Source organism: Phytophthora infestans, genomic scaffold (genome assembly GCF_000142945.1).
Source record: "Phytophthora infestans T30-4 supercont1.32 genomic scaffold, whole genome shotgun sequence".
Classification (NCBI taxonomy): Eukaryota; Oomycota; class Peronosporomycetes; order Peronosporales; family Peronosporaceae; genus Phytophthora; species Phytophthora infestans.
Window position 1 is genome coordinate 671,581 of NW_003303727.1, and position 25,229 is coordinate 696,809.

The window sequence follows — 25,229 nt, forward strand, 5'->3', positions numbered from 1 at the left end:
CTTGCCGTCTTGGAAGGCACGCACGACTCTAGCCTTTGCTTGGGCTCGCTCGAAGGAAACGTTGGTCTTGGAAGGTTATTGAGTGGACGGCATTTCGATAATGGAGGGGGAATGAGCAGGAGTTGGGCTGCGCAAATTCCGTTTTGCAAAATATGAAAAATCCCTTTTTGTGCAAATGCCCAAAAAGCCTTTCTAACACACTTTGCACCTTGGATGGTAAAATTTGGGACTTGATTGGGAAATGGTGTATGTTTTTGCAAGCTCGTTCCCTTGATGAATTCTGATAAACGGGGAAGGGTCAAGCTTTTCGTTAGGGTTTCGGAAGGCGCCCAATTATTATTAACATCCAAGTTCACAATAAAAAGCTACATTTTAAAAATACGGGGGCCGTAGCATTGCCGTTTTGCCAAGGTGAATTGAAAATGAGGCTTTAGTACATGTACTTGATCTCAGATTTCGAGATCAAGGGTCAATTTTAACCAATACGTATAGCATGTACTTCAAAGTACTCATTAGATAAATCATGGATTAACTGCACTCGCTACTCCTTGTAGCTAGCATACCATTTGCGCAGTGGCAGCGGCACCGACAACAAATTGTGTCTCGTTAGACGGGTCGTCTTCGGTGCAAGTTGTGGGCAACCTTTCGTCGCGCTGAATAACTCTGCGAAGTCCGACCTTAGAAGCACATTTCCGAAAGTTGGAGTGCAAGCACGCAAGGCGAAGTCGTCGCTTTCGCTCTCAATGAGCCAGCAATCTTCCATGTCGCTTGAGTAGTAGTCGAAGTCTTCATTCTTTGAAATGGTATACTTCTCTCCATTGAACACTACACTCACCTCGCCCTTGTCTTCATCAGAAACCCACTTTGCTGTCGCCAAGACTGAATCGATCCCATCCCACGCTTTACTTTGGTTTGTAGCCAGACAGCCACTCGTGACGATGCTGTCTCCCAAGCCCAACGAGGTCTCAACCCATTTGTAGCCTCTTCCATTTGCCAACGCTACATACTGTCGACTCGAGAGCACCAGACCCGAATCGATGGACACCAACCCGTCAAAAGGCAGCGAGGTCTCGCTCTCGTTTAGCGGGAAGAGGACGCCCGTCAAGCTCACATTACTGCTGCCTCCTTCGACGTACAGATCACTTGCGTTTCGCGTCTGCTTCAACCACCCACCCAACTTCTTCTGAGGTGCAGTGAGACCTTTGTCACTCGTCAATGATGAATGCGTCGTCGAGAATATCGGATCTTCTTCAGCAACTGCAACTCCATGCTGACCAGTATCGTCGCGATCCAGAGCAAGCACCAGTCCAACGGCGACCAAGACCAGACCCACTAACACTATAAACGGGGCCCAAGAGAAGCGATTGCGTAGCGGTTGCTTCTCGTCGTCGTGGTCGTAAGTCGAGTCGAGCGACACCGTGCTCAACGGCGCCACTCGCTTCGGCTGCTCCTGTACCTCACCTTCACCGTCCATATTGGTAAATGGGAGCGGATAGAGTTCGATTCAAACAGCACATGTAGAGTCTAACGGAGAAGGGAGCGCACGACACCATCGCAGCATCCCAAGCAGGACAGAACAACCTAACTGTCGACGACAGTCTGTACAGCGAGTTGTACGATAAAGAAGGAGAATATTTAAACAAATTAAACAGGCAAGTTTACGTTAAAATAGGTTTTGTCTTGGCATCAAAAAATTCAGATCCGGAATACGGCCGGATCACGTTGAAGGGCGGAAGCGCATCCCACTCGCATTTCGCATTGTTACACTACGTTACTTGCACTTGTTCACCTTGTCATCTCTCTGCACGCCGCATGAATCCTCTCTCTTCTTGCAAGCATCGATGTGTGGACCAAAGCACCGTCTCGGCTGAATCGAGCAAACTTCACCCGAAGTCATGGGCGCCTGAAGATACTCGCACTGCTCGAGCTGTCCAAACGGTTCAACCGGTGACTCTGCCGAGTCCGACAGCACCGTGAGCTCCAACGCTGATCGCTTGCCGTGGATCACCAGCACCGGATCTGTCGGCTGGTTCTCGGCGCTGTCATCCGCATCAGGATTTGACAGTGCAGTCGTCATCGTCCTCGCCCGAAGCCAATCCTCAGCACAGACCACGAACGGCGTGTCAAAAAACGTGAACTGTAGCGGCTTGCAATGTACGTCGAATTCCGAGTATAGCTCCGGTCGGAACGCGCTGTGTACAGTGTCCTTTAGTGCATGCAGCGGTGGGATGTCCCGCGTCGTTAAACACGTTGCGCTCGCGTTGCTTGTGCTTAACGAGCGGCGATATCCGCGATGATTTCTCAGTACGAACAGCTCGCTCTCATTCGCGGTAGTCACCACCATGCGTCCATCGAAATGAAGTCTGTGCGAGCACTCCGAGAGACGAGGCCGTAGACTTCCGGTGACATTGAGTCGCTCCGTAGCACTCGCAGTCGTCTGCAGCGTCAGGTTAAACGAGATTGCTGAAGCGTTTTCCAGCGCGAAAAAAACTGCAGAAGCTTGACGACGAGCTGTCGACATGGACGTCACGGCCACCCACAGACACATGAGCACATTGATCGCCACAAACGCCGCGAGCCCTAAGCACATGGAGTCGCGTGCTGTCCACCGCGGCTTCGACACTACAGAAGAAAGCTCCGTCATTGGCACTTTTTTCTCAATGTACAACAACGTTTTCCTAATTATTATCGAACGCCTAACTAACTTTTTTCCTACAACAAACGCTAACTCATAATATAACTAGCAACGGGCTCCTGGGACCAGACAGTAGAGCTGCGTCCTCCCTTCCCACAACGCTGAACTCCTTAGCCCAGAGTGATAAGCGGCCCCACCACCAGGTTCTCCCACCTCAAGGCTAGTACCAGCACTTCTCGCATCCAGAACGCAGCGTCGGCCGACGTGGCCGAGCCCAATGAGCCTCCGTACTCGACTTCAAAGCCGCGGATCCGATGGCCTTTCTCCTCCGGAAGCGTCGTGAACTTCCACCAAATGAACGCCTTGGACCAGATGACGCACTGCGACGGCGGCGTGGCTGCACCCGACATGATGTTTAAATCATTCGCGTCTTCCGGATTCATATCCCGGATACACACGAGGTGTCCATCCGGGGTCTTGGTTCGGAACAAGAGGTAAATAGTGTGGTGCACCCACCCATCGACGGTGTGTTTGATCTTGCGACGCACTACCACCACGTCGTTCTCGAAGCGCTGTAGCACTTCGACTTTGACCTCCAGACTGAGGCCGAAGTAGCGCGTCACCTGGTCCTGGACGGCGCGCATCTCCCAGCTACGCGCAGCCAGGTCTTCGCTGCAATCTTTGGCGAATTTCTTGTGGAACATGAAGTTCACGTTGTTGCCCACCAGTTTGCGCTTCTCGCGCCAGCCGCAGATCTCGAGGCCGCTTGTGACAAAGTCCTCGCTGTTGGAGAAGGCCTCGATCTCGAGGAACGAGTCGCGCATGAGGCGCAGACACGTGGCTTCTTCCATAGGACGCCACGATCGCGGCGTGTGCAGGTCGAAGAGCTCGTCGGCGACCGAGTCCGAAGTCGTCTCGCGCTGTGTTTTAAACAAACGTTTAAGACAATCAATAAGAAGTCGTATCCAGTGTTTTAAACACCAACACTCGTTCACGTACATGGTCGTACTCGAGCTGCAGCATCGAGTGGAAGAAGCGGTGGTCGTCCAGAGCCTTGCGGAGACTATAGTTGTGGTTCGTGAGGTGCGTGGCCTCCATCGTGAGCTCCGAGATCTTCTGGCGGGTAGGGCTCTCGGACTTGACGCCTTCGCACAGCTCCCGGATGCGGCTCTCCATGGCCGCCACCGTCTCCTTCATCGTCATCATCGTGTACTACGCAAAATGTCAAAACGCAGCGTCAAGAGACGTCGACAGCGGACACCACCGGAAAGAAACACAGACATGTCAGTCCACTTGACACACAATGATAACTCATGTTAGCAGCTGCAGACTCACCTCTCGCTTGTGACGACTGCGACGCTCGTAGCTGCGTAGACGCGCCTTGGCTTCATTTGGCGGCGGACGCTTGGGCTTCTTCTCCTTAGCCTTGGCGGAGGGTTTGCGGCCTCGACGCTTCTTCTCCGTCGTAGAGGGCGGCACTAGAGCGTTGCGAAGGCCAAGTGGAGGCAGCGGCGCTACCGAGGACGACGGGAAGAGCGCGTCGGCGTGCATGGACGCCTCGGGCTCCATCATCATCGTCATGACCTCGTCCGGTCCGCTCTCGGACAGCTCGCCACACACCAGATCTTCGTCCAGTTGGTCCATGGCCTCGTCCTGCTCCGGGTCCTGTTCATGCGGACTTGGAGCTGACGACGGCTCACCCAACGCGGCGCTCCAGAGCGAGTCCAGCTCGTCCTGTTCCTGGTCCCTGGGGCTACCCTGCTCGTCCTCAGACAATGTACCTGGAAGCATGATGGCCATCACGGCGGCATCTGCATTGTGCTCCAGCTGTTCGAGTCCCAGCTCGCCCAGCTCCTCGTCGCTCAGCATCAGGCCACTGAGCTCCGTGTCCGTCGATGGCGCGTGGTGCAGAGCCTGCATCAAGTCCAACATTCTTCCTGTGTCCCTGCTAAGTACGCTTTCTTTTTTTTGGACGCAATGTGTGCGAGCCGATGCAAATCAGACTATGGGTCGGGACAAGAGCTGAGCTGTTCACGTCTGCATCGCTCATGTCATAGTGGGCTTCAGTGAAGTGGAAAAGGGAGGGGAACCGGAACGGGTTCACTTGTTTTGACTATGTCTCTTTTTGCGACTGTACCGGTACTTCGCTGCCCAAGTTCAACTTATAAGCAAGCTCACGTTTAACTTGTCATTGAGAGGGCAAGGGAGATGTCCAGCCGGCAGGAGCTTGAGGACGGTAATAATCCTGTATCAGCCGTTTGTGCCGGTGCGGCAGTCTCCTTCCCAGCGTTTCGACGGTCTTGATGGTATTAATTCAGTACTCTGTACATGTCGCTTGGTGATGGTCACACAGTCCCTTTTCTTCTTCAATCGAGCTCGAAATGATCGGTACAGTGTACCACTCTGGCAAAAAAGCAAGTGACGATGGACGTCAGTCGAAATTCAACCAAAGGCGTATCTTTACAGCAGGACAATTCGATTACACCTTCATGCAAGACGTTCCTCTTATGTAACTCGCACATGGCCTTCGTCGTTTGTCCACAGTAACTGGTTGCTTATGGCAGCACTGCCAGCAGGTGCGCTCGAAAGAGAATCCGACAGGGCCGCCGAAAAATAAACGGCACTTACAGTAATGGTCATAAATATTATCACATTAGGTATTTATGAGTCGTGAAAAGTAGTAGATCATAATTTATGCCACCAAGGTACTATTTTTATGCATAATTTATGAGAAGGTACACTTCTTACTTAGGTTAGTATACGGAAAAGCTTACCTTCGGTTAGCCTCTCCGAACCAATCATATATTCAAACATCTATCCGACACACTGCCTCCTCACTTTCCAATTTTCTACTTCTCCTACAAGCTCTACACCTCATGCTAGCTACGCCTCGTCCCCGGTCAACTTTCTCCAACGCCCAGATTGTGGCGTACTTCTACTCACCGTGCCGTGACCAGTACGATGAGCTTGTGCCGGAGTACTTTCGCTGCCGCTGCGGTAAGGTACGCAAGCAGACGAGCCGAAATGGCTACACCAATCTCATGCAGCATGTGCGCAGCGAGCATCCAACCTTCCAAGAAGAGATGCTCGCAGCCACAACCGCTCAAACCGGTTCGGTGGTGCACTATGCTCGCCGCACGGCCGTGAGCCGGTTCGGCTGGCTTGAGTGGATTGTAGAGGCAAATCTGCCTCTCATGTTCTGTGAGAACCCTCTCGCTCGCCGGTATGAATTACTATTACTACTCTATAATAATGGTTATACTAATATGAATATGCTTGATTAGGTACACTTCTTTGGACCTATCTCAGTGGAAACATTGCGTGCGCTGCTCGAAGGCGTCACTCGCTCCGTTGAAGCAGCTATTGCGGCAGAGCTACCGGATGCTTTTGGCTTCATGTTCGATGGGTGGACCCACTCATCCGAACATTACGTCGCAGTTTTTGCGTTCTATGAGCTCGATGGCGTTGCTAAGACGGCGCTTCTGAGCATGGCCCCGGTGATTAACGAGCCCGACGAGGACTTGTCGGCCCGTACCCACCGCGAGTTTTTGGTGGGAATGTTCGAGCGAGATTATGGTAAGGATGTAAAATGCTGCAAGTACCTGGTTGGAGACAACTGTTCAGTGAACAGGCGGTTGGCAACCATCATGCAAGTGCCTTTGGTTGGATGCTCTAGTCACCGACTAAATCGAGCCGTTCGTCAGCACATGGCCCAACACGACGACGATTTGGCTGCAGTGCAAGCCCTGATGACCAAGCTGAGGACGATTAAGCAGTCGGCGAAACTTCGGTAAGTAATTTTTACTTTACTATTGATATTAATACTAATACCTTGTTGTGTTACTATTATGCCACTAATATGATATTTTTAATTGGTGTTTTTATTACTAGATTTAAGACTCCACTTCGCCCAGTCATTCTCGCTAGGGGTCCACCTTCGCGATGGTACATCGCTATTTCGCTCTACTGGAGTTCCTAGACCAAGACGACGAAGAACTTCAGGACCTGCTTCCGTCTGCGGCATGCAACCGTCGTCTTAAGACGCTCTACGCAGATCTCAAGGACTTCGAGTCGGTTTCCAAGGCCTTCCAAGCGGAGAGTGTGAGCCTACTGGACGTGCGAGTCTGGTTCGACGGGCTTATCGAAGCCCATCCCGTGTTCGCTGCTTTTATCGGTACGTTATCCAATGTTACTATTGTTTTTAATATTCACTAACTAATTATGATACACGCAGGACCTCGAGCAAATATCGTTCATAGCCCAGACTTTGAGTCGGGCTGTGTCCGTGTACTCAAAGGAAATGGAGCCCGCCTCACCGCGTCGGAGAAGCGGGCTCTTCGTCCATTTCTCGAAGTAGCCACGGACCCGACAAACCATAGCGAAGAAGCCGAACCGGAGTCACTGGTGCAGCGGCTGGAGAAACGTCGCCGTCTTGAAGCAAGAGAAGCTCGGTACTGCCTCGCTGGCAGCATCCCCGCCACCTCGAAGAAGGTGGAGCGATTCTTCAGTATTGCTCGCACAACTCTTGGGCACGAGCGTAATGGCCTACAGCCTATTACGCTTGAAATGATCCTATTTCTACGAGAAAACTCGCGCTTTTGGGATGTTTCTACTGTAGATCAACTCCTGTAGTCCATAACGCGCTAATCAATACAAGTACGAGTCGATCACCATAATTGATTTATCACTAGCAGATATGACATTATTTATGAAGTCGATTGCTAGACAACGTCAAATTATTTATGATCACACTGAGCCTTCCATTCATATAAATATCATAATCGGCGGCCCTGGCCGCAACGGCAGATGATCGCACTTCAACATGCCAGGGATGTTAAAAACATTGCGTTTCGCACGGTGTGTGGCGACTCTTGTCAGCATTAGTGATAAAGAACTCATTGACCGACAATATATAGCGACTACACAAACCGCGTGCTGAGGCTCGGCGGACGCCAAACATCGCCATGGAAATACTGTACTGTATCAGTTGCCCGGTAATGCATGGCATTGACAACTTCCGCGAGACGATCGAAGCAACAGAGTTGGAAATGTGACGGTTGAACTTCTGCATAAAGAACCACGGTCGCGACGATGCTACAGTAGCTATGCTACCACGCTCTACAGCTAAAGGCGCCAAGGGCGCCACGAATGAGTGCGGCTACATTTCGCCGCCACCACAACGTTAGCAACTTCGGGTACAGTAGTTTACAGTACGTTTAGTAGCTTACAGTACGTTTACTTCCCACCTATATGTCTGTACTATACCTTGACACGTTGCCTGAACTACTGGACTCCAGTCTGGAGACTAAATCTTCGCGGTTGAAGTGGCAAATGGCCACCGCCGGTGGCCCACCGGTCATCGCCCCGCCATAATATGGCCCATATTCCATCCACTCCGAATCGGACGACGAAACGACAATTCATCGGAAAGTAGAATATGGCCGTGGGATCACATCGGAATTATGAATACAAGCCCGAGTATTACAATGAATACCTCACCAATCTGGGTACTGTACAATTCGTGTGAAAACTTTATTGCTTCAGTTTTTTTCTGCCTTTCAACCAAAGTTGGCGAACGACGTAAACGTTTTGGCCGTGCCTCCTGCCATTGGCACAGCCTCTGCACTCACAAAGCTATCCCGCGCAACAGCGTTAGCTCACATCGCTGGTGGCGAGCGCTTAGAGTTATTACATGTACCGTAATACGCTCGCAACACAGGCGTAACCCTTGCTGCTGATTGACTGAGTCATTCTGATGGCCACTAGGTTCAGGATGAGCGGTCTGACTTGGCCCTCGTCGCGTCGCCGCTGTCACTTGAGCTAACTCAACCAGGATGGACGCTCGTCGATTGTTGCGCTTTGAAGTAAGTGTTCTTTCTACTTCAATGAATGACTTTTGAGCGCATGGCAACATTATTGTACGCAGCCTGCGGCAGCAACATTGACACCCGTGCGATCAAGTACTGTTGAAGCAGAACGTAAGTAGATGGTATTGTTCGTTGGTTAAATCGGGCGTTGTTGCAGCAAGCCTCTCAAAAAAATCCGCTCACTGCCTCTCAGCTGATCTGCATATCTTCCACCGCCACCTCGCCCTCTTCGGCTCCTGTCGCAGCGATCCCTGCCGGAACTGGAACAACGTGTGCACCAGTCCCATCACCACTCGTAGCAGCAAGGCCCCCGCCTCCCGGTGCAAGTGACAACTCGTCGAAGCCCAACTTGGCCAGCGTGTTTTCCATCTTTTGCCTCTGGCGGTTGCGGGCGCGCTTCTTGGTGTCCTTCTTCTTCCTGTCCTCCACCTCGTAGATAGTGCGGTACACCTCCTTGGACACCTTGTCCTTAAGTAACGTGAAGAATACACCACCGGACGTACGACGTCGCGGCTTATATTCTCGCGAAACCTCGTCCACCACCAAGAAGAGCTCAGGCTTGCCACTGCCCAAAGCGTTTACTATTTGACCGCCGTCTTTCTCGAGCCGCAGCGTTTCGCGTAGTAGCTGCCACGATACTTTGGGGCCAACGTTCTTCACTACGCGATGCAGCAGCGCTACTTTGGGCTCCTTCAGCAGCTCGGACATCACGCGCGGCATGTCTTTCGTCAACGGTTGCTTCAGATTATTGCGACGTCGCTTGGGCTTATTACCGCACGGCGTCTGTGGCCCATTGCTGCCTTTCTTGCTCTTCTGCCTGTGGTTCTTCTGCTGTTTCTGCGGTGAGCGAGCGGGTGCAGCGGCGTCGGTCCGCACGGCCACAGGCGCAGGTGGTGGTACGTCCATAGTCAAGTGACTGAAATGGATTGGGACAACCAAAACGCTAAAAATAGCGCGCCAATAATAATTTCAACCAATCGACGAATTTAACGACTTTTTGTTAATTAACATTGATAGTTAAGAAAGTGAGTTTTTAAGAATGCTAAATAGAATAAAGAAATATGTAACGTAGGTGCCACTTCAACTACTGTAGCTGTGTCGAGCCTATGGACACAAACAAGTACGTCAGCCTGGTGCGAAAAATTGAAAACCGGCTAAGCCTCAGGCACCTATCAGTGCCCGCATGAGCTCGAGTTCGCGCTGCTGAAGTCGCTGCACCTGCTCTTGCAGTAGCTGCACCATCCGCGTATCGGCCTTCTGACGCTGAAGCTGCTGCTTCAGAGACGCGTTCTCCTCCATCAGCTCTACATTGCTTGCTCGAAGTGTCGAGAGTAAAGCGTCGTTTCCTGCATGTGTCTGCTTCGAGGCCTCAACAATCTGTAGCCGCTCACTAACTGAGTTTGAAGGCGTAATGCAGTGCAGCTCTGGGCGCATCTCTTCTTCTACTTGTTCAGCTTCAGGCTGACGCTGGTCATGAGATTGTTGTGGCTCTGATTTGACCGTGATCTCCACGGGAGATAGCGCCCTAGAATCTGTTACAATAGGCTCCTCAACGATAGTAGCTGATCTACGTGACTCGCTCTCTTTAGCATCTTCTTCTTCGTCCTCCTGGAGCTCAATCAGACACCGAGCACGTTTGCGCTTTCTCTCGGTGGATACCTCCACCTCATTTCGAGGTCGTTTCTGGCGCTCTTGTCGTTGCAACCGGCTCATATGCTGCAGCCTCAGCGCCTTCCTCCATCCCATCGGTCTCACATCCTGCTCCTCATCAACACTTTTTCCTCGACAGGAGAGCTCGATTGGTGTCGCAATTCAGCCATCTCCCGACGCAGCAGCTGATCCAGTTCGTCGTCCTCCTCCTCCTCGTAGTCTTCACCATCGGTCGCACCCGGTGATCCTGGTGAAGCGGACCCCTTCACTACAGAAATCATTTTCAGACGCACATCATCTAACTCTGCGTCTATCTCGGCATTCTGTTCCCTAGTTGACAGTTTATTAAACAGCAACATGGCTCGTCGCAGCAATCTGTCGAGCTCTTCGTCGCCTACTTCTTGTTGCAACGTGGCTTCAGCAGTCACTGCCACTGCTTTGACACCACGTTGGCTCTGTCTGCCCAACCTCTGCCGAAGTAGTAGGGCTGCTCGCTGCAGGAGTTCGTCCAGCTCCTCGTCCCTGTCTTCGCCATCAGTCGACTCGTCAGAAGCTTTACCATCTTCCCCGAACAAAACGATATCGCGCTGTGCATTCGTTGCCTTGATGCGCAGGAGAAGCACCGCACGACGCATCAGTCGATCCAGTTCGCTGTCGTCGTCGTCCCGATACGATGCGGTCGTTTGCTGCGTTGCAGAGTGCTCCGTTGTCTTTTGCATAGTCGGCCTTGAACAGTCGCTGTTCTGGTCGTCGCCCAGCCCCTTCATGATTTTTTTGAGCCATTGGATCTCACGCGAGGCAGCGTCCATTGTCGATACACACAATACGAGCGGTTGAGATATTTGGTAATACATGTACGCAAATAAGAAATGAGTCGGTTTGCCGCGCAAAATATGCGTGGCGGGAAAGAAGCTATACATGTACCTATGTTATGGTACCGTTGGATAAATTTCTTGCCTTTGTTTGGTCAGTTGATGCAAAATCTACACTCAATGACGTTATATCCCGCACTAAATATTTGGTGCGTTGGTCAAAAAATGCGTTGCCACATCGTGAGAAGATTCTCAGATTTAATCCTTGCGTTGTTCGGATACCCATTGACGAGATAACGTTACCTCACGAATGCACTTACTTGGACCAACATCGAAACTTATTGGCGGAGACGACGTTTGCAACTTGTGCTTCTGCTCGGGAACGTCGGCTCGGAAGCAGAGGATCCCGCCGCCTTGCTACCGTTCGTCTGGCTCTGGTTGCTCGATGGCGGCGTGCCGTTGTTTTCGATGGCGGTCGAGTCATCCGACTGGTTGGGACTGTTGGCGTCGCTGCCTTGGGTAATATTGGAAGAGCCCTCGACCTGGCTGCCAGTCTCGAGTGTTTGTGAGGGGTACTTGGACGGAGACGAGCTGCTGTCCTCAGAGGGACCGGTAGATCCGCTAGGTTGGCTACCAGACTCCGAACCAGGGACACTCTGATCGGTGTCGGACGAACTGTCAACTTGACTACCGGTCGCAGAGCTGCCCGCCAGCGAGAGTGCTTCGTCACACGGTGCTGATGCCGAAGTGCTGCTCTCGGGCAGGCTAGTCGAGCCCTGACTCTCACTGCCATCACCACTTCGCTGGATGCCGTCGCTCTTACCCTTCGACGCAGAGCCGCTATTATCGTCAATGGAGCTTGATCCAGCAACCTCGCTACTAGATCCACTTGTAGGCGGGAAGGTGACCTCGCCCTGGTCCACAGACGCGGAACCGCTGCTCTCGTCGATAGCGCTTGATCCTTCGACGTCACTGCCAGCGTTGCTCGTCGTGTAATCACCGTTTTCATTAAGATCCGGTGAGCCTGTGGGGCTGCTTCCAGAGCTCCTTAAAGAAGGGAGACCTTCCTTGATGTTTGGAGCGGAGTCACTGCCAACGCCAAGATCGCTGCCGGTTGAAACGCTACCGGGGCTCGACGGCAATGGAGGTGGACTCTTGGGGTTGAACTCACTGCCAGAGTCAGTGGAAGGGGGAATTGTGAACGCGCCATTCGACTTGGTATCGCTACCCTCATCGATCTCTGACGAACCGGCAACGGAAGAGTCCGTGCTGTCGTACGAGTACGATCCGCCATTAGACGCAGTTGGTGTCGGTGTCGTCCAGGCAGGAGCCAGCGTCTGCGACTGCACAGGAGAATCGGACGGGGCGAGATTGCTCTGGAGAACGTTAGCAGGGTCGCCCTGCTCGAGAGCGGTGATTCCGTTCATGGCCACGGCAGCGGTGACGACTAGCGAACAGGGAACCCGAAAATGCAATACTTAGATTAATCCATCGATGTGAGCTGAGAAAATTAATAATTCAATTATTTGCAAAACTTCGTAAGTCACGATTGTAGTTCAGAAGCATTATCATCTCGAGCCTAGCTGGAGACATTCGCTTCCGTAGATCAGACAGTACCAGCTTAGCGAGAGAGAAGAAGCGCTCACACTCGTTAGACGTTGGCGGGATGTACGCGACGTCGACGTAGTGCGCAATTGCGTTTCTTGAACGCCGCTCTCACAATAGAACGCTCTTCGGCGGCTTTTGAAGACGACCGTTCGAGATCAGGCGACCTAAATTCAGCGCAGGCTAATTTTTCCGCGACGTTCAGCGCGTCCCTACGCTGTAACTTGACTAGACCTTACTCAAAATTGGGGTTGTTCCCGTTGCTGGCAGCCATATATTAAGAATTAAATTAAAAAATTGGGATTAATTTTTACGCATATTTTTTTTTCGGGTTCCCTGCTAGCGAAATCGTCTATAAGGACAACATTGTAATCGAGATGAGGAATGCTGGCCAATTGAAAAATGCGCGCTCGGATCCTGGTTCGGCGATCAAGGTAGTGTCACAGCAAAGAGTGAACACGCTAAGGTTTTAAAGGTGTCAGCTAAGACTCTTCCGAGTTTGCAGATGTCTACACTCGTTATTCTGTTGTTCGATCCGCATGGCTGCGTCTACTTGCCATCATGTGTGGATTAAAACTCGCAGGTTCAGTCGTATGGCGCTACACCAAACTTAGAATTCAGAGCCATCTGCATCTCCAAGCGCTTGTGCCAAGGACTTGGCTCTGAGGTCTCAGCAAGTGCTATCTAGGAATAGGCTGATTTTAGATCGATGACCGGTACATCGGTTTTATTAGCAGGTTGCAAGATTCTTGTTAGATTAGACGCCCAAGTGGAAGGATCAGTTGCGCAGCAGAACTTGTGTCACTTGACGGTGAACTGATGATGTCAAACTTCATCCTCAGTAAGTTTTCACCATACGTTGAGCATGCTACATTTGAAATTGTTTCCTATTTGATGTTATCGGAAGCAACGAATGGACTGACATGTGAAAACCGGACTCTAAAGACAAACTTACATCAATAATCAAACACTACATCGCCTCACACATTTTGCACATCTAGTTGCGGCGAAGACGAAGCTTGCAGCTTGTGCCTGTGCTCGGAAACGTGGCCGATCCGCTGCTCTCCGTGGCTGCAGATGCTTCCGTCTGAGTAGGATTCGAGTCACTGCCGGTTGAACTTGTTGGGGTGGTAGCCTCGCTTCCGGCCTCACTGGTAGGAATCGTGGCTGCACTGCCAGCCTCGCTGGTCGGGGTGGTTGCGTCACCCTGGCTCTGAGTCGCCGATCCTTGCGTATTCTGACTGGCACTCGAGTCCGCAGAACTGCCTGCTAGCGATAGGGATCCCTCGCACGGCGCGGATCCCGATGCACTCGTCTCAATAGCCGACGAGCTCGCAACGTCACTGCCGGTCGCAGAGCTACCCGTAAGCGAGGGCGTCTCGTCGGACGTTGAGGAGCCCGAAGTGGTTGACGACGTGTCACTGCCGTACGAACCCTGATCAATGGCACTTGATCCCTCTACGGCACTGCCGGTGTACAGGTCGGAACCCCCCGAGCTACTCGAGGTGATACCCGTCTTGCCGGGGGTTGGGGTCGAGGTGCCCTGGTCGATAGCGGACGAACCATCCACGGCACTTCCCGTGAACAGACCGTTGCTACCGCTACCGCTCGGCAGGGCTGTGTCGCTCTTGCTAGGGTACGATGTGGCCGCTGAGTTGGAGTCGGTGCTAAGGTCAACAGCCGACGACGCACCTACCGACGCTGGCGTTTCCTGCACGACAGACTCGTCCGCGGGCGTCGCCGTAGTGACCGATGGCACGTTCACGCCACCACCGTATCCCTGCTCAATGGCAGTGACGCCGTTCATGGCAGCGGCGGCGGCGACAAATAGTGATAGGGTCTTCCAGGACAGCATCGTTATGATGGAGCGTAGGTGAGGTAGAGTGTTGCTGTGGTGTTAATGCTAAGGCAAATTGAATAATGAGCTTGCCAGACTGACCGAAAAAAGCCTATCAGACACCTATCGATCGAGTGCCTGTTGCAACAGGGGCCTGCCGACCTACAGCTCTGCGCCGCAGACGCGAGCAATGTCTGTCACCTCACCGCGTTGCTCAGATCCAGCTGGACAATTGTTTTTATTCAGTGCGAGTGTCAATGCGACTTCACTCGACTCGAGTCATAAACAGCGAGATTGCAGAGGAATACCAAAGTGTGGATTGGCGCGTATGCTCAACGCTCCGGAGCCTTAAGGCCCAAGACATCTGCTCCAACCGGTCCGCACGAACACAGTGCAGCTGGGTCTGCAGCAGGCTCGGAAGAATGAAAGCCGCAGCCGTCTCAATGCGAATGAATTGGGGACGATGCTGTTGCAGCAGGATTATATCACCAGAGGCAACAGCTATTTACAAGTGCGCGGTCGCGAAAACAATGTTCCATCAAGCCAACAAAGCTTCAGGCGTGGATAAAGTTTGCGTGTTCAACTTGGCACGACTACTAAATTCTGAGCAACGTCGTGCACCTCTTTCGGCTAGCCGAGAAAGGATTTGAAAATACTTCTGTACTTCGAAATATAATATTTATTTGCTCAGACGAATATGTACAGTACCTACATGCAAAATATTCATCCGAGCAATTTTTTTTTTTTTTTATTGGCGGAGGCGATGGGGACGGACCATGGATCCACCGGGTTTTCTTCGCCACCACTCGTTGAAACGTGACTTGCGGACCCGTTGGGGTCCTGCCTCTTTCGCTAGGAAGCTAGACATATCCATCAGTGCTGGAAATCTTCCACTGCCCGGAAATGTAAGGAAATCAGTGCTGTCATTGCCACTAGGCGGGTTCTCAACCGGGTTGTCTATCACTAACTTCACTTGGGTGTGATCGCTAAGAGGGCAGTGGCTTATACCAACCTGAATGCAAATTACATAACTTGTAGCTGCCGCCGCAATGCACCAGGGGTAGCTACGGTGACAAGGAAGACAAGCTCGTCCACATCTTGTGTACTGCGACACAGACCAACATGGAAAAAAAGATTAGCACCAACAGATCGAAGATTCTCAACCCACGTGAATTCGAGTACATCGGGTCGGTGTCGTATTTTCTGTCTCCCCAGCTCTAGAAAAATCAAATCAACAGCTTAGGACATTTGGAGAGGGTCGAAGTAGTCAAGTCAAGGACAATTTTAGTTAGGTCTTTGATTTCATCAACACGCCCCCGCATCGCCTCCTGTGTCCCCAGCGGTCGCGACTGCCTAGTAATTCAACAGCTCGAAATGAATTGGAAGCTTCGCGTTCTGCTGGATGCGGCCGTCTTGTTGCTGTTACTAGCGCTCGACGCCCGGGATCTGTGGTTCAAGACACGTTGGCTCGGACCAAGTGACGCCTTCGCTTTCACGACCAGGAATTCCGTACTTCTTCTGGACGATCTCCATCCTGAGGATGAAAAGCGGCCGAGCGAGAGTTTAACCGGGTGGCGCGTCTTTCACGAAACTTGCAGCGGACTTCGAGCTCTCACTGGGAGCAGCAAAAGTGGGGGGAGCGTCCACTCTCACTACCTGCATGTCCTAGCGGTCAACTGTTCGGCTCCGGACGGGTTGACCGAAGAGATGTCACCACAGTTGTCAACGATGGTTCTCACCAGCGATATACGCGTCGACGCCATGGCTTGGGCAGCATGTAAACTACTATACGTGACGCGACGGCCACCACTGTGCCAGGACGCGATGGTCACGACTTTCTTGCACAAATATCGGCTTGGATCGCCTCATGTGACTAGCACAATGATGGCCCCACCAATGTCTGGGGCGGAGCGCGAGCTACGGGCGCTTCTTGACATGGTCGGCAAGAGCGTGCCGCTGAGTAACGTGGTGTGCGTTGGGGGCGTAGAGATCGACCCGCAACCGGACCAACAGGAGCCTTTAAGATGGATCTTCGGCTGTGCTAGTCCAGACATTCCTGGCACTACTGTCGCGTTTGTGGGGCCCTTCGCGACAGGTTTCGCAGCGCTACAGACCGACAAAGCTCGGCTTACAGCAGATGAAGTCGACGTGCTGGGCCTGCGCTTCATTTTCCGCCAGAACGCTGTTCGGAGCTACAAGTATCTCCCACCCTCTTCGCACTCTCAGGGGCGACTAGAAGTGTCCACAACGTTGAACTTGAGCTGTTCCGGCTTCCTTTACAACGTGATGATTTTAATCGACGTGGTGCTACTGGTGATGCACGCGTGGACGTCTGTTGAGTTGCTAGAGCGACTCGTCCTCCCGCCATTGCTGCGTGCTCCTACGAAGCAAGAGATGCGGGACCTGGTCACAGGAGAAGGACGAGCAACTCTCTTTGCATGCTCGCTAGTGCACAGCTCACTGGTGGCGATGCTCATGACTGTGTCTGCGCTTCTGTCGTGGCTGTTGCTACTTCCTCACACTGCAGTGTGGGAACTCAGTGGCGATGAGACGTCGTCCTCGTTCGCGTGGGTCCACACGCTCTTGTCGGGGCTGCGTGTGTGGGTCTTGCTGTTGCAACTGGTTCATTTTCTGTGGGGGATCGTCGTGTTTGTAGACGAAGGACGCGCGTACATGTTAGCGACGCGTACGTTCGTGTCTAGCAGCGAGCTCGTAGCTGCTGTGGTCGTGGCTGGCTGTCTGCTTCGTAGCCGTTTGCTCTCCATTCTACCTACAAAGCATGACATGGAACGCCAGCGGGTCGTGGACAACGCCGCGTTTCCCGGTCGCTCGACGATTAGCAATGCCTTCGAAGACAGGCTGCACGTGTTACCGTCTAAAGCGCAGACGTCAGTGCTGTGGGTGATCTACACGCCGTTGATCGAACTCCTCCTCCTCTCTCTGTGCATCGCAGCCTTCGGGTTGGCTGCTCGCTATCTGTTCCACGAGTATCGTCGTCGTAGAGCTAAGCAAGCGGTGGCTGCAGCCGATGGAGGCTCCGTCACTGGATTCTCGTCCGCACAGGCAGCCATGGCCGGGTACAAGCGACTCCCGTTGGAAGAAGTATTGGACGTGCCGATCCGAGCGAAACAGATCGTTCGTAGCGGTGGCATCGGTGGCTTAGAGAAGACCATAGGTGACGAGCAGTTCCTCTGGCCTGTGCAGTGTCTATTGCATGGCGTGTTGCTGGAAAACGACCGCTTTCTGAGCACGCGTCGGGGCTTCGATCAGGTGTTGCCCGTGCAAGGACACCTGGACCCGACCATGGACCAGCAACACAAACAGACACCTGTGGAGGAGACCAACGGGTCTCCCAAGCGCCGCAGATACACTACAAGTGTCTTTGACTGAACGGAATATCGGTTGTCCGGAAATAATGACTGAGCTCTGTAGCCATATGGATAAAATGAAACGGAACTTTCTCTGACCCGTCGATCGTGCGTCGAAACTCATTTCGCCAGTGTCCGTCCATGACGCCTTACGTATTAATAGAGTAAAATCGCCCACGCCCGCTATCGGTCTGCAAGTGGACCAGCGGCCTGGGGTATGTTTATTCTCACACTCACACGCATCAAGCTCGTTCATGCGCTGTCTGCGATGTTTGTCCAGAAATTCTATTTGCTTATCCACGTGCAGCACGGTGCGAGGCATATTTTAGAACGCAAGGTCTGTGGGTGATCTCGTTTGCTGCAAACGCCGCCTCTCTGTTCCTCCGTAACGGCGCATAAGCTCGGTTGGTCGGATAGCTCATTCGCCAACTTACCAAGTCACAGCATCCATTTCGGCTTTCCCCACTTGTACACGCGAGCAGTTACGCTATCCTGGAAGGTTACCTTGCTTGTTTACGCGGCTGTGAGCGTCGTCGCGGATTTTGAATAAGGCTACGGAGGTTCCATCTTGACCACTGTGCCACCCGATGGCTCCAATGGCCAAATACACAGTGCTTCCTCGCAATCCTATGTACAGTACGATGTACTTTAAAATTTCGAGTTTTGTACATGCTATACAGAAATCTGCCTGAATAAGGAACGCCTGATATAAATTAAAAAAGAGATTGCATAAGCTGACAATGCCTCGCTAAAAACAGACTATAATATCGGATCATGGGCATGTATTGAATTAAGTTAGGATAAATTGAAGGTTCGACTTTTGAATGAGCCCTGAGTGATTCCAGCAGTGCTGAATCGTGGAAGCGCTAACTTTAGACCATGCAGCATCGCACCATAGCAGTGTAGTTAGCTGGTCGACGTTGTACGGCCTTCGCCTAGGCGATCCACTCAGCTGGCTCATTATACGACAGAATAGGTGAGCGAGAAGTCTTCTCGAGGATGGCTACCTTCTCGGATCAGGTGAGGCGGAGACGATTGGAGGACATGGGGGTGCTGAGGACGCAGTCGGCTAGTGAGGTTGAATGTAAATGTAGGAATGAAGTTCGGCTCGTAGGGCTTGAAGCGAAGGAGGATCACCTACTGCGCGCCCATTTTTTAAATTGGATTGTTTTGCCAGTACCTTGCCCATCACTATCCCATCTCCCTAAATCTTTCCCGACTATAAAAATTGCGAGGTTATTAGTTGAAACCCCGTTCCTTATTCAGGCAGATTTCTGTACCGTATAAATTTTACGTTGTACAGTAGCTCTCCAATTGTCAAGAAAGACGTTGTTGCTGCATGTTTTAGATTCGGGGAAATATAATAAAATTGTTGACCACACTGCAAATCTGCTTAGCACTTCGGAGAGGCAACTTCTCATGTTAGACGTGCGCATGTACATGTACCAGTATCCGATACTGTACAGTACGACTCGAAACTTCGATCAACGGTGTTGATTCAAGAGCGAAGATGTCAGGAATCGACGGCACAGGAGCAACGCAACGGCAGCATCCACGCCATTCGCGATAAAGACGGCTGCAAACCTCATCCTTTCGAGCTTGCTGTAGGCCCAGCTGCACCGTGTTCGTGCGGAGCGCTTGGGCTCCAAGCTGGAGCAGATGGCCAGAAGCTTAAGCACAAACAGAGTTATTTTGTGCGCCCGTCCACTTTCAGCTGACGACATTCCTCGACAATTTCGAGGTTTGTGGCCGTCGAGTCGAGTGACGTCGCACCGAATAAAATAATCGTCCAGCTGGATCTGAGCAGTGCAGATGACAACTCTCACGACAGGTACTCTTGGGACCATCGTCGATGGCGGACTCGATCCGATAAAACTCATTAATCAATTTGCCTCGGCATTCACACCACAGCAGCACTCTACCTCACCTACGCTCCATCATAACGATGCTGTCCTGGAAGACCCTCTCACTATTTGTCGCCGCCGCCGCTGCCATGAACGGCGTCACTGCCATTGAGCAGGGATACGGTGGTGGCGTGAACGTGCCATCGGTCACTACGGCGACGCCCGCGGACGAGTCGGTCGTTCAGGAAACGCCAGCGTCAGTAGATGCGTCGTCGGCTGTTGACCTTAGCACCGAATCAAACTCAGCGGCCACATCGTACCCTAGCAAGACACAGCTCTTCCGAGCGGCTCCGGCAGCAACGGTCTGTTCACGGGAAGTGCCGTGGAAGGTTCGTCCGCTATCGACCAGGGCACCTCAACCCCAACTCCCGGCAAGACGGGTATCACCTCGAGTAGCTCGGGAGGTCCCGACCTGTACACCGGCAGTGCCGTAGAGGGATCAAGTGCCATTGATCAGGGTTCGTACGGCAGTGACACGTCGTCAACCACTTCGGGCTCCTCAACGTCCGACGAGACGCCCTCGCTTACGGGTAGCTCTGCGACCGGCAGTGACGTTGCGAGCTCGTCGGCTATTGAGACGAGTGCATCGGGATCCGCGCCGTGCGAGGGATCCCTATCGCTAGCAGGCAGTTCGGCGGACTCGAGTGACAGCCAGAATACGCAAGGATCGGCGACTCAGAGCCAGGGTAGTGACGCAACTACCCCAGCCGGCAGTGAGGCCACCACCCCTACGAGCGAGGCTGGCAGTGCAGCTACGATTCCTACCAGTGAGGCCGGAAGCGAGGCTACCACCCCAACAAGTTCAACCGGCAGTGACTCGAATTGTCACGAAGTAGCGAGGAAGCGTAGGAGCGTAGACGGCGAGTACGGCGCCGTAGACAGTTGTAGGGGAGGAGGGGAGTTGCTGCTCGAAAGCAAATTGAGAAGTGATTAATCAGTTAGAGTTGGCGGCGGCAAGCTAGTAGCTGCCGCACAACCAGTAATTCTTGACAACTGGATATTCACGCACGTATCCAGGTCCATCCTAAAACCTATCTTTCTCAAATCCTGATTTTCTCTGTAACTGCCAATGAAAGCGTATGAATCCTAATTCTTATCTTGGGCGACAATTTCGCACAGCGTCCCATAATCACAATTTCCGGCTGGAAGCTTGATTGTTGCAAATCCATGGGATTTTGGACCAATAGGATTGTAGTATGATGTAAAGACACGCAATTTTAAGTTTACGCTGATCATAATAATCTGACTAGCTGAACTTAAATAATTGACGTGGCTGTTCACTGCCATGCCATTGGCTAGTGACCACCACGTCACATGACCTCCCTTCGAAGAAGAGCCTCTCCTAAAGAAAAGGGTTCTCTTTCTTCTTTGACTTCCAGTAGAGGTCGATGAGTCCGGGAATTTGCGTTAGATTCTCTACGGGCTCCCAAGTGGCTTCCTTCTTGGTTTCACCAAGCCACCAGATCTTGTACTGCGGTTTTCCCTTGTACTTGCGATGTCCAATGACGGCTTCAACGAGTTGGCCCTCCGTACCATCGGCTATCACAATCTTATTCACCTTTTGCCTCCGCTTGTGGTCTTTGCGGTACGGCTTCAATAGTGACGTATGGAACACCGGATGCAGCTTCAATCCTTGCGAAAGTCCTAACTCATACGAGTCTCGAGACACCTTCTTTAGTATCAGGAAAGGTCTAAAAATTTCGGAGATAACTTCTTCGACTGTGCATACCCCTTGTGGCGGATGTCCATGTTCTTTCCGTCAAGTAACACCATATCACCAGTCTCGAAGTCTTGGACAAGTCTGTTCCTGTCGTAATAGTGTTTCATGCGTTCTTGGGCTTCACTCATACGGTCTTGTGCTACCTTGAGGAAGACCTCTTGCCGGAGTAAGAACTCTGTTGCTGCTTTCTCCAACTTGTTGAATATCGGATCTAACGAAACCTCGTCGGGCATGTACGGAATATACCCAAGATCCGCTTCAAACGGTGTCATTCCGATCGTCGAGTGCACACGTCGATTGTAGGCAAACTCTGCCATATGAAGAAACTCATCCCAATCGTTCTGGGCTGGGTTCACGACTCCACGAAGATAATCCCCGATAAAACGGTTCGTACGTTCCGTTTGTCCATCCGTCTGTGGTCTAAATGCCGATGACAGGTAATGCTGCGTTCCCATAGCAGATATAGCAGCCTGCCAAAACTTGGACGTAAATTTGGAGTCACGATCAGACACAATCGTCTTCGGAAGGCCATGATCTTTTACATAGTTCTTCATGAAGACATGCGCGGTATCTTCTGCGCTATCTGTCGTCTGCGTTGCAATGAACTTTGCACGCTTGGTCAATCGATCCACGATGACCACGATGGCATTACAACCATCCTTGCTGGGAGGTAAGGACACAATGAAACCCATCGAAATGTCGATCCATCTACCTCTTGGTACTTCCAGCGGTTGAAGTAATCCCGGCGGTTTCACTTGTCTCGCCTTGTTGCGCTGACACATTTCACAAGTGTTGCAATAACGCTGGATATACTTCATCATCTTCGGCCAATAATACTTCTCTCGTACTGCGACGTAAGTCTTGTACGATCCAGGATGGCCTGCCGTTACGGCATCGTGGTTCTCGCAAATGACACGGTCTCTCAGATCTTCGTCATCCGGAATATACAGTCGCGGACTTTCATCTTCACCGGTCTGGTAGTATAAAACGCCATCACTGAGCGAGTAATGCGGAACGTTGTCTCCAAGCTTAAGCTTCTTGACAATTCCCTGCAAGTCCTTGTTCCACGAATACATCTTCTTTGCGGACTGTGCCACAGTCACGTTGTTCGCTACCATGGTTGCCACAATCTCACGGTTTTGAGCCGTATCAAGAAGTTTCTGAAGGCTTACTTGCGCAGCCTTATGCTCGAACTCAGGGTTTCTTGATAATGCGTCTGCGACTACATTTGTTTCTCCTGGGATCCACTTGAACATGGGTCGAAACTCCGCGAGCTCATTGAACCACCGCGCAATGCGTCTATTCGCTGTCTTCTGCGTAAGAATCATCTCGATGCTCTTATGATCGGTTTCGACAAGAAAGGGCTTGTCTAGCAGATATACACGCCATGCCTTCAGAGCATGCATGATTGCGAGAAGCTCTTGTTCGCGTACTGGGTAGTTCAGCTCTGCAGGTTTCATCTTCCGGCCAGTAAAGGCAATTGGATGTTCCAACTCTCCCTCCTTTTGAAATAAGACTCCCCCAATTGCGAAATTTGAGGCGTCCATTCGAATACCGAAAGGCTTGGTGACATCAGCAAGACGGAGAACCGGTGGTGATGACAAGCGTTTCTTTAGCTCATCAAAACACCGCAGCTGGTCCTCATTGAGTTCGATCGCATCTCTAGAGCGTTTTCCCTTGATACATTCGGGCAAAGGACCTGCAAACTGAGCGAAATCCTTGCAAAATTGAGAAACGTAGACAGTTGTCCCCAGAAAGCTTTCCATTTGCTTCTTTGTCTTGGGAACAGGCCAATCTGTGATAATCTTCACACAGAAAGTCGGTGCACAAAACGCTGACGTACTCGGTCGAATTATGCCAGCTTGAACCATCTCTTTGGTCCATTCCTGTATCGTTTTCTTCTGATTCTTTTTTTCTCAGGACTTTGGCGCCATTGTTTCACCGAACTATGCGAAGTATCAGGCTTGAGCAGAATCTCATGCTCAATCCCTTCACGTACTGGGGGTGTCTCATTCGGAAGTTCCGTGCGAAAAACCGTATCCGCATACTTACGTAGCGTATCGTACGCCGGATTGTCCTTGAGAGCATCCCATCCTTGACGCTTGAAGCGTTCCGCCTTCTCCGAGTCATGCGGATTGATAACAAACACCGCTTCGATGTCCTTGTCCCTACGCAACATTTGCTGGAACTGATTGGACGAAATAACCTTCGTTCGTCCAAACTGGCCGTTGTGGCCATGCTGCCGATAGTAGTTGTAGATCTCACGGCTCTGCGCAATTCTGGCGCGGCGTTGTCCTGCCACCCAACGGGCTGGACGTGTCTTCTGCAGTCTCAACTTCAGAGTCTGCGTGTTCTCCACGTTGATGCGAGGTGCAATCTGTCCAGTACTCCAGTGGATGTCAGGGTTCTGCTCCCTCAGCCACATCATGCCTAAAACTATGTCCTTTCCCTCAGGAACAGGCATGACTTGGAATGTTCCCGTTGTCAAGGGAAATCCTGGTAGCTGCAGAGACATTTTTTACAGTCCGACGTGGACGATGCACAATCTGATCATAACCGAGATCAACTTGCATCATATCACCTTCAGTGACATCCAACTCAAGCTTCATCACTAACTCCTCAGTTACGCCGTTCAGGCTACTGCCGTTGTCAATGAATATCGTGACGGGCCTCTCTTGGTCTTCCGTCTTGAATGCTCGAGCTTCAGCCTCTAGGATCGCATACACTGCGCCCTGCATGTACCGGTTTGCTTCCGTACGTTTTGGCTGAGTACAATCTGGAGAAATGTGACCAACCTTGTCACAATTTCTGCACGTAGCTGTCTTCTTCCAATCATCGTTCTTGCCCTTTTTCTTTTCGTAACGCTTGTTGTTCTGCTGTTTCGATTTAGGCGGATGATGCCCCGATTCCGACGACCATTTCGAAGGCTTCGAAGGTGCTCGAGGAGGTTTCCCGGAGTAGTGCGCAAACTCGAAGCTCGAAGCAATTTCAATGGCTTCTTGTAGCGTTGATGGACTCTCTTCTTTGATCTTCTTTGCTGTTTCTCCACGTAACCCGTTTTGAAAGAAGAATCGTTTCTCCAACTCACTGATCGTCAATTCTGTCTGCGACAGCAAGTCTTGAAACTTGGAGACATACTCGTGAATAGTCTCGGTCTGTTTGAGACGAAACATTCTCTCGCGAAGATCATACTCGAAGTCCTTTGGTCAAAAGCGCGTGCGCAGCTGTTGCTTAAACAACGACCACGTGGGGCTCACACTCGCTCTCTCACATTCGGCTATAAAAGCGCGATACAAGCTCAACACTGACTTGCCTAAGTTGCTGGAGATTATCGTCACGAAACCTGACGATTCTGCCTCCATTAACTCACGTCTGCTTGCGTAGTACCGCTCGGTGGCAAAGATCCACAATTCAATGTATTCACCGTACTTTCCTTCATACATCGGAGGGTCCTTCTTCTTCTGCTCACCCCTAGCGGCAACGAGATATTCGAATCTCGCATTAGCTTGTTGCATTTGGGCTTGCATTTGCGCTTGCATCTGAGCTTGATACTGCTGTTGCTGCTGCGTAATGTATACGAGCAGCTGCTGCATGGACATGGTCTCAGGTCCAGCCGCATCCTGAGCAGCATCAGTAGCAGGGGAGGCTGACTCAGCCTGTGCATTGGCATTGGCCCCTTCACTTGACGCTTGCGATCTTGTATTTGTTCGCATCGTGGGTTGGGTAGCTTCAGCGTCGCTCGGAGCACTAACACGGCTCTGTTGACGAGGACGAGGGTTCGGTGACGGGCGATCAGCTGCACGACTCCTTCTTTGAGCCATTACAAGCTGG

At 51.7% G+C, this 25,229-nt stretch overlaps 8 protein-coding genes across 8 annotated transcripts; 2 read left to right on the forward strand and 6 right to left on the reverse strand.

Annotated features, from left to right (window-relative positions):
* Positions 1–541: 541 nt before the first annotated feature.
* PITG_14095 (uncharacterized protein) lies at positions 542–1,474 on the reverse strand (the record flags this gene model as incomplete). The annotated part of the gene is made up of 2 exons (XM_002899177.1): positions 542–867; positions 925–1,474. 2 exons carry the CDS (start codon positions 1,472–1,474, stop codon positions 542–544), a joined length of 876 nt encoding a protein of 291 aa, XP_002899223.1.
* Positions 1,475–1,771: 297 nt separating this feature from the next.
* PITG_14096 (uncharacterized protein) lies at positions 1,772–2,644 on the reverse strand (the record flags this gene model as incomplete). The annotated part of the gene is made up of 2 exons (XM_002899178.1): positions 1,772–2,026; positions 2,111–2,644. The coding sequence occupies 2 exons, from the start codon at positions 2,642–2,644 to the stop codon at positions 1,772–1,774; spliced, it is 789 nt and encodes a 262-aa protein (XP_002899224.1).
* A 161-nt stretch (positions 2,645–2,805) lies between these two features.
* PITG_14097 (uncharacterized protein) lies at positions 2,806–4,567 on the reverse strand (the record flags this gene model as incomplete). The annotated part of the gene is made up of 4 exons (XM_002899179.1): positions 2,806–3,555; positions 3,635–3,847; positions 3,971–4,260; positions 4,336–4,567. The coding sequence occupies 4 exons, from the start codon at positions 4,565–4,567 to the stop codon at positions 2,806–2,808; spliced, it is 1,485 nt and encodes a 494-aa protein (XP_002899225.1).
* Positions 4,568–8,691: 4,124 nt separating this feature from the next.
* Positions 8,692–9,419, reverse strand: PITG_14099 (uncharacterized protein; the record flags this gene model as incomplete). The annotated part of the gene is made up of 1 exon (XM_002899180.1): positions 8,692–9,419. The coding sequence occupies one exon, from the start codon at positions 9,406–9,408 to the stop codon at positions 8,692–8,694; it is 717 nt and encodes a 238-aa protein (XP_002899226.1).
* Positions 9,420–9,663: 244 nt separating this feature from the next.
* Positions 9,664–11,003, reverse strand: PITG_14100 (uncharacterized protein; the record flags this gene model as incomplete). Its single annotated transcript, XM_002899181.1, has 2 exons — positions 9,664–10,069; positions 10,258–11,003. 2 exons carry the CDS (start codon positions 10,959–10,961, stop codon positions 9,664–9,666), a joined length of 1,110 nt encoding a protein of 369 aa, XP_002899227.1.
* A 299-nt stretch (positions 11,004–11,302) lies between these two features.
* On the reverse strand, positions 11,303–12,422 carry PITG_14101 (uncharacterized protein; the record flags this gene model as incomplete). The annotated part of the gene is made up of 1 exon (XM_002899182.1): positions 11,303–12,422. One exon carries the CDS (start codon positions 12,389–12,391, stop codon positions 11,303–11,305), a length of 1,089 nt encoding a protein of 362 aa, XP_002899228.1.
* A 2,760-nt stretch (positions 12,423–15,182) lies between these two features.
* Positions 15,183–17,796, forward strand: PITG_14102 (uncharacterized protein; the record flags this gene model as incomplete). Its single annotated transcript, XM_002899183.1, has 3 exons — positions 15,183–15,311; positions 15,445–15,593; positions 15,747–17,796. The coding sequence occupies 3 exons, from the start codon at positions 15,183–15,185 to the stop codon at positions 17,794–17,796; spliced, it is 2,328 nt and encodes a 775-aa protein (XP_002899229.1).
* A 1,923-nt stretch (positions 17,797–19,719) lies between these two features.
* Positions 19,720–20,612, forward strand: PITG_14103 (uncharacterized protein; the record flags this gene model as incomplete). Its single annotated transcript, XM_002899184.1, has 2 exons — positions 19,720–19,980; positions 20,028–20,612. The coding sequence occupies 2 exons, from the start codon at positions 19,720–19,722 to the stop codon at positions 20,610–20,612; spliced, it is 846 nt and encodes a 281-aa protein (XP_002899230.1).
* Between the last annotated feature and the right edge of the window lie 4,617 nt (positions 20,613–25,229).